This window comes from Oenanthe melanoleuca, chromosome 3 (genome assembly GCF_029582105.1).
Source record: "Oenanthe melanoleuca isolate GR-GAL-2019-014 chromosome 3, OMel1.0, whole genome shotgun sequence".
Taxonomy (NCBI): Eukaryota; Metazoa; Chordata; class Aves; order Passeriformes; family Muscicapidae; genus Oenanthe; species Oenanthe melanoleuca.
In genome coordinates, this window is record NC_079336.1 from 37,510,641 (window position 1) to 37,522,810 (window position 12,170).

The 12,170-nt window shown below is 37.9% G+C and overlaps 1 protein-coding gene across 1 annotated transcript in view; it reads left to right on the forward strand.

Annotated features, from left to right (window-relative positions):
- Window positions 1–12,170, forward strand: part of KLHL32 (kelch like family member 32) — a 120,472-nt gene that overhangs the window by 23,235 nt on the left and 85,067 nt on the right. The window contains exons 2-3 of the mRNA XM_056487855.1: window positions 1,554–1,636; window positions 4,132–4,312. Coding sequence (XP_056343830.1) covers window positions 1,614–1,636; window positions 4,132–4,312 — 204 coding nt within the window. The 5' untranslated portion in view covers window positions 1,554–1,613. The remainder of the gene's footprint in view (window positions 1–1,553; window positions 1,637–4,131; window positions 4,313–12,170) is intronic.

The window sequence follows — 12,170 nt, forward strand, 5'->3', positions numbered from 1 at the left end:
GTCTTAAACATTCTAATGCAAAGAGTTTCCTTAGGTACCAATCACAGTTTATATAATGGAGATGTATCTAGCTGTCTGAAATAAACTCTTGGTGCAAATGATTTTAGAACTGTTCTGTCACAGCATATCTATGCAACAGGTGGAAGTGATTCCTTTATTTTTTTTTCTCAGTAAGGATAAATGATGCTTTCAGAATTCCAGTTATTAAAAATGTTAAACACTGAACACAGTGTGGGACTGTTTGAATACTTTGTTAATTCTTTGATGCATGTGTCTTAACTATTGTAGAAGGAATGCTTTTCCATGCAGGTCTTCATCTTTCCTCTGTTTGCTCTCACTGCTGCTTGTGGTTTGGGGTTTTCTTTCTGTGTGGGGCCAGAGTTTGGACCTCTTAAAGAGGAAGATTGAATTACCTACCAGTCTATGGATGGTGTAGGATTTCCAAAGGGCAGGCATCAGTATTGATATATGGGTGTATGTAAAAGCAGGTACATTGATCAGAAATGTGTTTGCTTCCTTAGTTAAGAGCACCAACTTAATAGGCTGTGTCTTTCTATCTCTTGAAGGATAAGATGAATTGTCTTGGTAGAACTAGAACAGTGATTGTTGATGGTGGGAGTGAAATGTTCTGAAACCATCACTGGAAAGCACTGCATACCCATTTGTCTAGTATCTCACTGAATCATCAGCATAAGTTGTCTATGACCTCAGCTAGCTGCTCAGAATTGCAGTCTCATTGGAAAAGGGAGAAAAATATGGGAATCTTTCCATTCTTCAGATTTTGCTGAGACATATTATTTCAATATTACTGAGTTACATTAAACAATCCACACATGGCTTAAAAAAGCAGTCAAAGTAGTGTACTTCTCTTTTTTGACTATTCTGTTCAAACTTATTTTTTCTTTTATAATGCTGAGATAAAGTTGAAATGTCTTGTCGGCTCTGCTGGCTGCTACACCAGTTAAAAATTTGCTGTAAAACCTGTTTTCAATAACTTAGGTTATTGGACACTTCAGCTATTTATTATTTATAAATAAACAGCTATGTTTTTATTTATATGGTCACTTTAGTATTTTGACTTTAAAAAACGGAACTGTTGTGTTTATAAAAATGATTGTACTGTTCTGTTTATATTTGCCAGAATGGTTCATCATAGAGTCATTTAGGTTGGAAAAGACCATTAGTATCACTGAACATAAAAACTGTGTGTTATTCTGGGAAGTATGCAAATACTAATACATGCCTTTGACTTACTCTTCATCTTGAAGGATTTTGGTACAGTTACATCCCTCCTCACCACTCTTCAGCCTTTTTGCAATTGTATGTGTCCCTGAGTTTGTGGAAAGCATTCCTCAAGGGCAGTAGGTGCAGGACAGTCAGATGGCAGGGTGTGAATCTCTAAAAAAGACTAGAGGAAAGGCCACTTTCAGACTGCACTCAAATCTAGACAGTGAAACTTGCTTTTGAATTGCACATCCTGAAAGTATTGATCTTTAAGGCTGAGGCTGTGTATGCTTTGAATTTTAATGTTCCTCTCCATTCTCTTTTTCTAGCTGGAACGCTCGCAGCTTTCCCTAGAGGATTATAAGTTTTGATATTCAGAAGACTGAAGGATGCCATCTGAGAGGTGCCTGAGGTATAGTACTTGGTGGTGTGTAGGAAGTTATTAACATTTAAGATGATGTTTACTAAAGATTCAGTTAAGAAAGTAGAAAAAAAGTAAAACTAATAATTTTGTTCATTAGGTAGGAATTCACATTAAATACATATGCATGTTATAATCTGCAAAATATTACCTTTTTGTTGCTTCTTATCTCAGGCAAGGAAAACTCTGCCTGGAATTGATTGGAGACCCACAGTTTATTCATACATCATCTTATTTATGCCTTAGTCTATACTTGGGATTTTTGATTGTGGAAGAAACTGGCATTTTACACTTATGCATCTGAAATGGTGGCTGGTGATAATTTTTTCTAGTGTTCCACTGTTCAGGACATATTACTTTTCCAGTTTTGTGAAATGTCTTCCAAGAATTCACTCCAAATTAATTTTACTGCCTTCCCTTCTGTCTCTTTCCCAATGTAGCCTCTCTCATTTGTTTGTACCACCCATTGTTGCAATGGAGAATTTGTCATTTATAATTTAATTACTTTCTGGGGGAAGAACATGTTTCTTTCAGAAAGAACACTCTGCAGAATTTATTAGCTGAATTGGTTTTCTGCAGAACTTTGCAGTAGTGTGATTTGCTGGTGGTTCTGTTTTACAGAGTAGTTAGCACTCTCATCTGGGAACTCAGAAAACTCTCTGATAGGTGATGAACACCTTATCATTCCAGTTCTGTTCCCCCTTCCCTGCCATGCTTCTGCAGCAGAAGAGGATCAGAACTTGCTTGCTTTTATAGCTGTTGAATTTATCAACTGACAATATCACTTCAAATAATCAGTCATGCTACGTTTAATTATTCTATGTATTTTCATTCATAAATTCCAGTTAAATTGCCTTTCATTTGTATGCATTCTTCATATGTTATTAGCACAAGGGTTACAGGCAATTGATTTTTCACTTTGATCACTGAATTGAAAAAATGGTTTATGATAGAAATCAGTTTAAAATACCATATATGTTTCTATTGAAAGAAATAGTCCTCTGGATGATGGTGAAAGAAGCAAGAGGAATAAAGGTCTTGATTTACAGCTCTTGGGAGAGAGGCTAATAAAAACAAAAGTTAAGAGAAACCATCTCAGGGTATCATTAATGTATTGTACTTACACTAGTTTTTGTCAGTTTGCTATGGAAATTACAGAATAGAAATAACCATTAAAAATAATTATCTTGTGTTTTGGCAAGTTAGATTTCTTGACAACTGTCATTTAGAATGAGTTGGATTCCACAAACAGAACAGCTGAAGAAAAAAGAATAATTTGAAGGAGTCCTTTTAAAATACATTTAGGGCATGTCCATATGTGAAACCCAAACTGTCAGAGAGGCAGTAAAATTTGGATACACACTATGCCTGTGTCATTCCTCTTTGGCCAGCCTGCTTCTAAAAGCAATGTTTATTTGCTGTCTTTCTAAAAGAGCAGGTTTGATTAGAGCAAACAGTCTGCAAGGCAGTTTACAGGTGCCCAAGGTGCAGGAGTAGGATGGGCAGAGAAAGAGGAGTATCACAGCCACACAGCTACTGCTTAGTGCATACATGCAGTGAATTAGGTAATTGTGCTGGAAAGATCATGGGTTATTCACCCTTAAAAAAAAAAAAATCTTCACTTTGATTTATGCTGAGATGACTCTATGTAAATTCACCTTCTATAAACACATATTCTCTGGCAATATAAATTGGTAGTCTCACAGGGTTCAAATCAATTGCATTGTTTTGTACCAATTTGCTGATATATTTTGATTTATTTCCATTTGCATCAACAGTTATCTTGTCTCTCCCTTCTGCTACAGAAAAAGGAAGCTGCAATCAGACAGTCTTAGACTGGATTATATGCAAATATTATATTCATACATGGAAATATTCTGAGGTGGAGAAGGCCTTGACATTTTAAAACTGAGCAAACATCCTCTCCCTTCCCCCAGCACAAAACAGACAATCAAAAAACACCACAACACTTCATAAATATGAATAGCCTGAAGTGGTCTGAAAACATTCAGTAACTCAGCATCTGTCTGTAACAGGCCACCTGAGACCATGAGGCATCATTCTTTTTGGTAGAACTTCTTGCAATTGTACATATACCCTCTTTTTTACCAGTGCTTCAGTTTGAGCCACTTAAAAGTTTTCTGGTTGTCCATTGATCTAAGCCCTCTGTTGTTCTCATGTAATCCTGAAATGCTTCTGAATTAATCCTAAGAGTTCAGCTGACTTCTGGTACAGGAAATGAAAAATCAGAACCATTGAGGTTTTTTAATTTGAGTATATAATCAGTTTTCATAATGCATTTTTATGCTTCTCTTCTGATGCCTATGCTGTGTAAAGATTTTTGCCTGACAGAGTTCATGACTTTTTTGCTTTCAAAGAATTATCAAACTGCCTTGTCTTAGAAAAAGTTGTTCTGTATTTTTGACAGAATGTGCTTATTTCGTACATTTTTTTTTTGACAGAATCTTTCCCCTTTCCCCTCTCAGTGTTCAGGAAATGCTGACAGGTCAGAGGCTTTGTCAGTCTAGGTCCCACAACGATGCTGTCCTGGCAGCTCTGAACCAACAAAGAAGTGATGGCATACTTTGTGATATTACCCTTATTGCTGAAGAGCAGAAATTCCACGCGCATAAAGCAGTCCTGGCAGCCTGCAGTGACTATTTCCGTGTAAGTCCCAAGATTTTTCTTTTTATATATTAAAAATTATCATTGTGGAGGATGGAGATGATTATAGATATCATATTGAACAGGAACCTTTGGAAAATGCAGGATTACTGCACACTCAGTAGAGTATACAACTTGAAATATCAATAGGAAAGAAATGTTAAGAACACAATTGAGATTTTTTTAATAATTATTTATGGTAAGTCTTCTCTTCCCTCTGCCCCCAAGAGAGATAGGCAGTGCACATCTTCCTATTAGTTAAATGCCCCAGTAAAGTGAGAAAGTGGAATGTATTTTAGTATGTAGAAATTTTTGTAGAACATATGAGAGTTGTGATGAAAGGAAGGGGAAGAAGAGTCTAAATTAAGATCTCATATGGTCTTCAACATCCTCACAAGGGGAAGCAAAGGGCCAGGCACTGATGCCCTCTCTGACCAGTGACAAGACTTGAGGAAACAGCATGAAGCGGAGTCAGGGGATGTTTAGCTTGGATATCAGGAACAGTTTTTTGCCCAGAGAGTGGCTGGACACTGGAAGAGGCTCCCCAGGGAGACACATGCAATGGTCACAGCACCTGAGAAAGTTCAAGAGGCATTTGGACCATACCCTTGGGTATGTGGTGTGACTCTTGGGGTGTCCTGTGCAGGGCCATGAGTTGGACTTGATGGTCCTGATTGCCCCCTTCCAAGTCAGCATGTTCTATGATTCTGTGATTAGAGTATGGAAGTATGGGGAGAGGCAGTTTAATTTTAATCTTTACTGTGCTGCTGGTGAGGTACTGGAACAGGCTGCCCTGAGAACCTGTGGCTGCCCCATCCCTGGAAGTGTTCAAGGCGAGGTTGGATGGGGCTCTGAGCAACCTGGTCTAGTGGGAGGTATCTATAGCAACAGGTTTGAACTTAAGTGATCTTTAAGATCTCTTTCAACCCAAGCCATTCTATGATACCATGATAAATGCAATTTAGTTCAGCTTGAGAGTGGATTTTTGTCGGATGTAAATGGTTGCTCTCAAACAAGAAGCCATGGTAGTATTTTAAATGTGATAAAACCTATTTTCAGAAACAAGTGTTTCCGAGATGTAAAATAAAATGTTCCCTGGGAAATCTGATTCAGAAAATTCCAGTCTAATTCCAGTCTAGAATTGGAGTAACTGAAGAATTTTATTTGCTCATAGGAAAAGTATTCTTTATATGAAGCAATTCTACTAAACTTTATTACAATGTGCCCACTCAAAATGTTGGACCATCTATAGCTCTGTAGTTGACTGGTATTTTTAAGTGAGTCATCCTGTTGTTAATCAGAGAACTAAAGCTGAAGTTAATTTAAAGGTCTATTTTCTCTAACAAAGTAAATTTATTAAATATTTTGTCTACACAGTAATTGTAGTGTTATGAACTTCTTTATGGGGAACTTTTTGTCTTCTTACAATAGTAATACAATGTATGACAACTTCTCTATATCTCTGATTACCTGAGCAGGGTTTTTATCTTCCTGTCAACTCTCTCACTTTTGGTTAGAATTTAAACTTAATTTATTCTGTGTATTTAAGAAATGTTATTAACCTTGATGTGACTTTTGCTGTGATGGTGTTGAGGCACTTGCTTGTTTTTGAGTTTTTCTGCATTCTTATGGGTTCTGCTACAGCAGAGTTTGTACTGCCATGGTTGGTGATGTTGCTTCATCACAATGCCTAGGCCCTGCTGTAACAGAGATTGCTTTGAATTTTTATTTCCTTTCACCCCAGTGCACAGAGAAGGATTCTGGACCTGTCTACCTGCAGCAACTGCTGTGTATAATTGCCAGCGGTAGATATAGTGCCTGTTGTCCTGGTTTGGTTGAAACATTTTCATAAGGGTGCCAAATCATCCACACCTGTGACACTCTTTCAGAGCTTATTGTTCCATGTGCATAGAAACATCATGGAGAGGGCACCTGTGCCCAGTGTTCCAACAGTGTGGTAGGAATAGCTTCTACTTTGGTCACTTGTTGATTGATGTTGAAATTTGGAGCACTGATTTATCCTGTTATTTCCAGTTCAGTTACTTGGTATTGAATGGACAGTTATTGCAAATTAATATCTTAATGCCCTTTATTGCTACATAAATATTTTCTATTTAAAAAGTATTGAGAGAATGCTTTATGCTGCATTGAGTAATTTGGTCTGCCTCTAATCTCTTATGATTTGGTAGGATGTATTCTTCAGACTTTAGGAATCATCTATATGTGCTTTCTGAAATCAGGCAAACAGGTTTTTTATTAATGGACAAAAATATTTTTTTTAGAACATTGTGAAGTAAGATCTTTATTCTGAAAGAGAATGACAAGAAACACTATGTTCCTGATTCTAATAATTTAGAAAAAGCAAGAATCTATTAAAAAGTAATAATGTTTTGTATTTAACCTGAGATTATTGATCTTTTATATCTAATGGGATTTTACCTAATTTGAGCTACTTTTTCAAAGACTTAGGAGAATGAATCGAGTTTAATTTTAGATTTGGTGAAAAGAAAGAGGCATTTCCAGAGGCTGATAAAGGAGAATAGCAGGTTTGTTTAGAATGACATGAGTGATGAGATGGAAGTGCCAGATCTCTCTCAAGTGGCCATAAAGGCCAGACTTACATGCTTCAAACTTAGCTGTTAATATTATATGATTTTTACCTGTTATTCGTTTCCTGGAGGAATTCTTAGATGAATCTTTCAGATTTTCTAACCCTAAAGTCATTTATGAAGAACCATGCAGACCATTGTGAGGCAGCCATGGGGGTCCAGGAGGATGCAGAGATTTGCTTGCAGCCCATGGAAGAGACCCTAGCCAGAGCAGATGGATGGCTGAAAGAGGTCTGTAAACCCCTGGGAAACCTGTGTTGGAGATGGCTCCTGGCAGGGACCTGCAGATCATGGAGAGAGAAGCCCATGCTGGAGCAGGTTTCCTGGTAGGACTTGTGACCCTGTGGGGAGCCCAGGCAGGAGCAGCCTGTCCTTGAAGGACTGCACCCCGTGGAAGAGTGACCCACATTGCAGCAGTTTGAGGGGGACTGTTGTCTGTGAGATGGACTCACATGGAGGAGTTCATGGGGAATTGTCTCCCCTTGGAGGGACCCCACAGTGCAGCAGGGGAAGGACTCCCCTCCCTGTGCAGTGGGAGACACTGCAGGTGATGAACTGACCATGACCCCATTCCTGTCTCCCTGCACCACTGGGGGAGGAGGGAGAGCTGGGAAGGTGGAAGTGGTGCAGGCAGTTGTTTTTAAGATTCATTTTACTTCTTACCATTTGTTCTGATTTTGTTAGTAATGAATTCTATTAATATCCCCAATTAGAGTCAGTTTTGCCCATGATGGTATTTGCTGAATGATCTCTCCTGTTCCTTATCTCAACTCATGAACACTTCATTATATTTTCCCTCCCATGTCCATTTGTGGAGGGGACTGTGAAAGCAGCTTTGGTGGGTGCCTGGCATCCAGCCATCATCAGTCCATTACAGTCTTTTTTCCAGGTCTCCAAAAATATATTCAGTTCTATGCAGGGCTCTTTCAGCATGAACAGTTTGTTTTCCCTTCTTAGCCAATATTGTAGAACAGCTTCTACAAGAGACTTGATGTTTGCTTTCTATGGAGGGTTTATATAATTTCTGCAGTTTTGTTCTATGTCTACTTTGATTCAGATGGATCTACTTCTTAAATTGTAGTGTTTTCTTGAGCAGCATATTTTCTTAGAAATTGATAGTTATGTCTTGCTTTTACTGGAAAAAAAAGTTTGTTAATGCTTTAGAAGGATAACTAAATATGTGTCATTTTACTGACTGGGTCAATTGCAGCCACTTGTGTGAGGAAGAGTGGACAGAGAAGGCCAGAAGTTTCCTTATCAAATTTTCCTTGAGATTATAGTCTGGAGTAAAATCTTTTCCTTTCCTGAGACAAGCTGGAGACATGAGCTTCAGCAAAATACTTAAAGGCCAGCCTTCTAGGGTAACAGCAGGCATTCCATTCTTCCTGCTGGTATAGCTGGTCTCATAGTTCCAGCTGTGCAGAAACATTGAAGTTTAAATCCTAAGCCTATCTCCTGGTTTGGAAGCTTGTCACATTTGTACACCAAAATTTAGTGGGTTTTCTCTTTATGAAAAAAAATAATCCCTTAGGGAATTGGATACAAAGACTCTGTATACAAAGTTAAACTGCAAGATTAGACACTTGAAAATTAGAAGTTTTAATTTGCTTTTTTCTCCTGGAGTATCTTCTTTTTCAAAATGTCCTAAGGAATAGAGTAGCTCTCCATACTCTAAAAGACTGCTATAAAGAATAGCAAGCATCTGTATTTTTATGCATTTTTTTAAAGCAACAAACAGCATTTTAGGCAAACTTTTCCATATTGGCATGCTGTGATTTGCCATTTGTCTCAATCTATTGCACTGAGGCAAGGCAGTTGAGTTAATATGTGTAACTGTGATAGCTCTAGCAAGCTAAGTCATTTCCAATTAAAAGATTCTTCTGCTTTTTTCCCCTCTGGGAGAAAAATGAAATGTTACTGCATGACTTCATTAGTAGGCATTTACAGTGTTGGCAGGTGATTATATAACCTCAAGATTTTCTTGTACAAAATGTATTGGTTTTTCCAGTCAGAAAAATTCTTCTTCCCTACTTTTCATGAGTGGGTTTTCAGTTTCAGGACTTTGATCTTTCTCAAAAAGATGCAGATTTCCCATCTAATTTAGATGAACAATTTTATCAATTATCTGGAATAGATTTTAAAATGTCAATAATATTCTAATTCTTTTTCCACAAGGAGCATGCTCAATTCTTAGAAGAATTTTTCTTATCTGAAATGAAATAGTAGATAATAATTTTGCAAGCAGACTTTGTTCTACTGTCACAGTTGATTCTTAAGCAGTTTCTTCTTAGGGGTTTTCTGTGCTCTCTTTCCTGCCCATTGTCAGATAGTTTCCTCCTTTGTCCACAACACTGGTGATTGTTCATATTTTACAGTATATTGCATTGTTTCATGATAAGGTTAGGGAATTAATTTTTATAAACCAATCCCTGAGGATTGAAAGGATGATTGATTGAAATAGCTTTTGAAGTCTTGTTATATTAATCATAAAGAGGCTCAAAAGGCTCTCCCTATCTCTTAGAGATAGATCTAAAGACCTAGTTCGGAGAAATCAGGGTTGCCTGCTACTTTTGCAGTATAATGTGATTTTGTCTTTCAGTATTTCACCATTGGTATGCGTCTACTAAAAAAACAATTTCTTCCTTTCTATCTGAAAGTGATGCTACTTAGAAATTGTCTTTCCAGATAATCTTTAAAAATGTAAACTCTTCCCATTGGGCCAAATCAGCTCTGTTTTTCCAGACAAACAGTAGTTCTACCTGCAGTCTTTCCCCAGCCCCAAGCCACATCTGGATAGGTATGGCTGCTTCTGAGCTGCCTGGACAACAGGATAAGAAGCAATGGCCTCATTTGAATAAGAGAAATTCCACCTCAACCTGAGGAAAGACTTTATATTAAGGGTGGCACAGCACTGGAATGGGCTGTCCTGGGAGGTCTTGGATCTGTCTGGTTTTATGAACATGTTATTTATATGCCACCTGTTGTGAGTAAGAACTCAGTGCTGTTTGCTTCTCATTAGAAAAAAAGGAGCTTTTCTAAAATAGGAGAAGGCCTGGGAAAAAAGGAATTAAATTAATAGGATATTATAAAAGTCTAAATACAACTTAGAGTGTTACCTCTACTTTTTCAGCAATCCAGTTAATCAAGAAAGCTGCATGTTCCTTCACTTCTCAAAATATTTTTTAATACAGGCACCTCAATTGTTTTACTAAATTAAATCACAACATTCCAAAATATTGGAAGTAATGTAGTGTGGATAGGTGTGAGGTGTCTCGTGTAATGTTTATCTGAACAAACTCTTTTACTTCCGGAGTATAGACAAAAATAGTTTGCAAACTTTTTAAAGCTTTCTAAATAAGTACTTTAATATTATTTCAAAATGAAAGAACTAAGGAAATGCATCTTGGTTATATTATTTTGTTCATCCTTTATATTTAATGAGTTTTTGTTCTGTGAGGCTCTGAAGCAATTTTTCTTTGCTGCAGGCAGAATACCCACAGCACAGTAGTGTTGGTGCTAACAAAAATATTTACAAGAATCTTCTCTTTTCAGAATTCTGTGTTCAAATTCCCAAAGTTGTTATTCTGTCTGCATAAATGTATTTCTGTTGCAGTTCTCATAGTTTGTAAACGAATTCATTGCAATTCTGTTGGTGTTGAATTGTAGACAATATGCTGTGGTGTCATCTTGGTTCTTTTGTTTTCCTTTTTTGAAGTGCCTGTATGGTAAGTGTGTGCACCATGGTTGTATGTGGCAAAATCAACTCTGCAGTTAGTGAGAAAGGCCATGGCTGGCTGTGGCTCACTGTCTCAGAACAGTGTGATAGCACCACGTGGTGTTTGGCTCCTGAATTGATGTATTTTCTCTGTTTAAAGCCAGGAGAGAAAGGAGTCATTACAGCCATGTTCCTCTGGTTGTCCATTTTCTTTACCATCCTCTTTGCTTGCTCCATGCTACCTCAGTTCAATTTTGCTGTGCTGCCATAACAAGTATTTTGAGTTTGGGCTGGGCTCAGCTGCATTTCTTCTATCTTGCTTACTGTTTGTCCATGAAAACAATTTATTGGAGCAGGCCTGTGGCAGAGAAGCATTTTGTACCTGTTTTCCTCTCAGTCTCTATAGTCTGATGAAGAAGTCTTGTTTCAGAACATTGTTGGATGCAGTAGATGCTCTTGTATATCTTGTAGTCTCTGTCAGTATCTTCCTACACAACCTCAAGAAAAATTAAAACTATTCTGTGGGCGTAGTGAAGCTGAAAATACCTGAGGGAATTATTTGGGCAGCACATTACTTTTAGCTTTAGTGACTAGGAGCCACATACCATTCTGATAGCATGAGAAGTATCCAACAAAAGAGACAGAGGTGTTAGAATCTTTTGACATTCTTGAAATAGCCATTTTTCTTTTGTGTACTCCCTCAAGGAGTGTTCCAACCTCCTTTGTTTGTATAAGAGGCACATTAAAATGCAATTCTGGCTTTTGTGTTGCACAACATGCTTGTTTCAAGTATAGAGGAGATACCTTTCTTTAGATAAATTCTTCAGTTGCTTCATTGTGAACAGTGCCATTGTTTTACATCCTGTTAACATCTTCATTTTAGTAGACTGAAATATAAAATTGGTGAATTGAATACATATTGCTGTAGGCCTTGATCTTGTGAAAGGTTGAATTTAAGCAGTGGAACCTTTGCATTTGGCTGTCCTGAACACTTTCTAAAGTGCTGCTGGTTGCTTATCTTTGGCAGCAGTTAGTCTGTCTGAGCCAGCCAGTTTGCAAACTTCAGACATCAAAAGTGTCTCTAAATCCCAATCCACTCTTCCTGAGCCTAGTGCATGAGTGATGAATGAATCAAGCTGCCTCTCAATCTGCTACCCAGTAGGTAATGCCTCCAAGGAGGGAGCTGCCCTGTGCAGCCTCAGGTGAGAGCCACACTGGGTTGGGTCATTGGCTGCTTGCTTTAGCAGCAGCTGTTTGTGGTGTCTGGTGAAAAGGAGTGAATGCAGGGTAAGTGCATGTAGTGTGTTCCAGAGAATTCCCCAGCTGTTTTCAGCTCAGGGACATTTCAGAGCAGAGTGTGATTCCTGTCTACTGAGCAATCCTTATTAGGTCTTTCTTCTAAGCTTTTATCTTATTTCCCATTGGCCTTTGTAAGATTTCTCATCCACCTTTCAGGGTGGCCAGCTGCCTATTATGTGAAGATTTACTCTTGTTTATTGTTAATCTGATTTCTACCAGTTTAATTTGATTCCTTCTA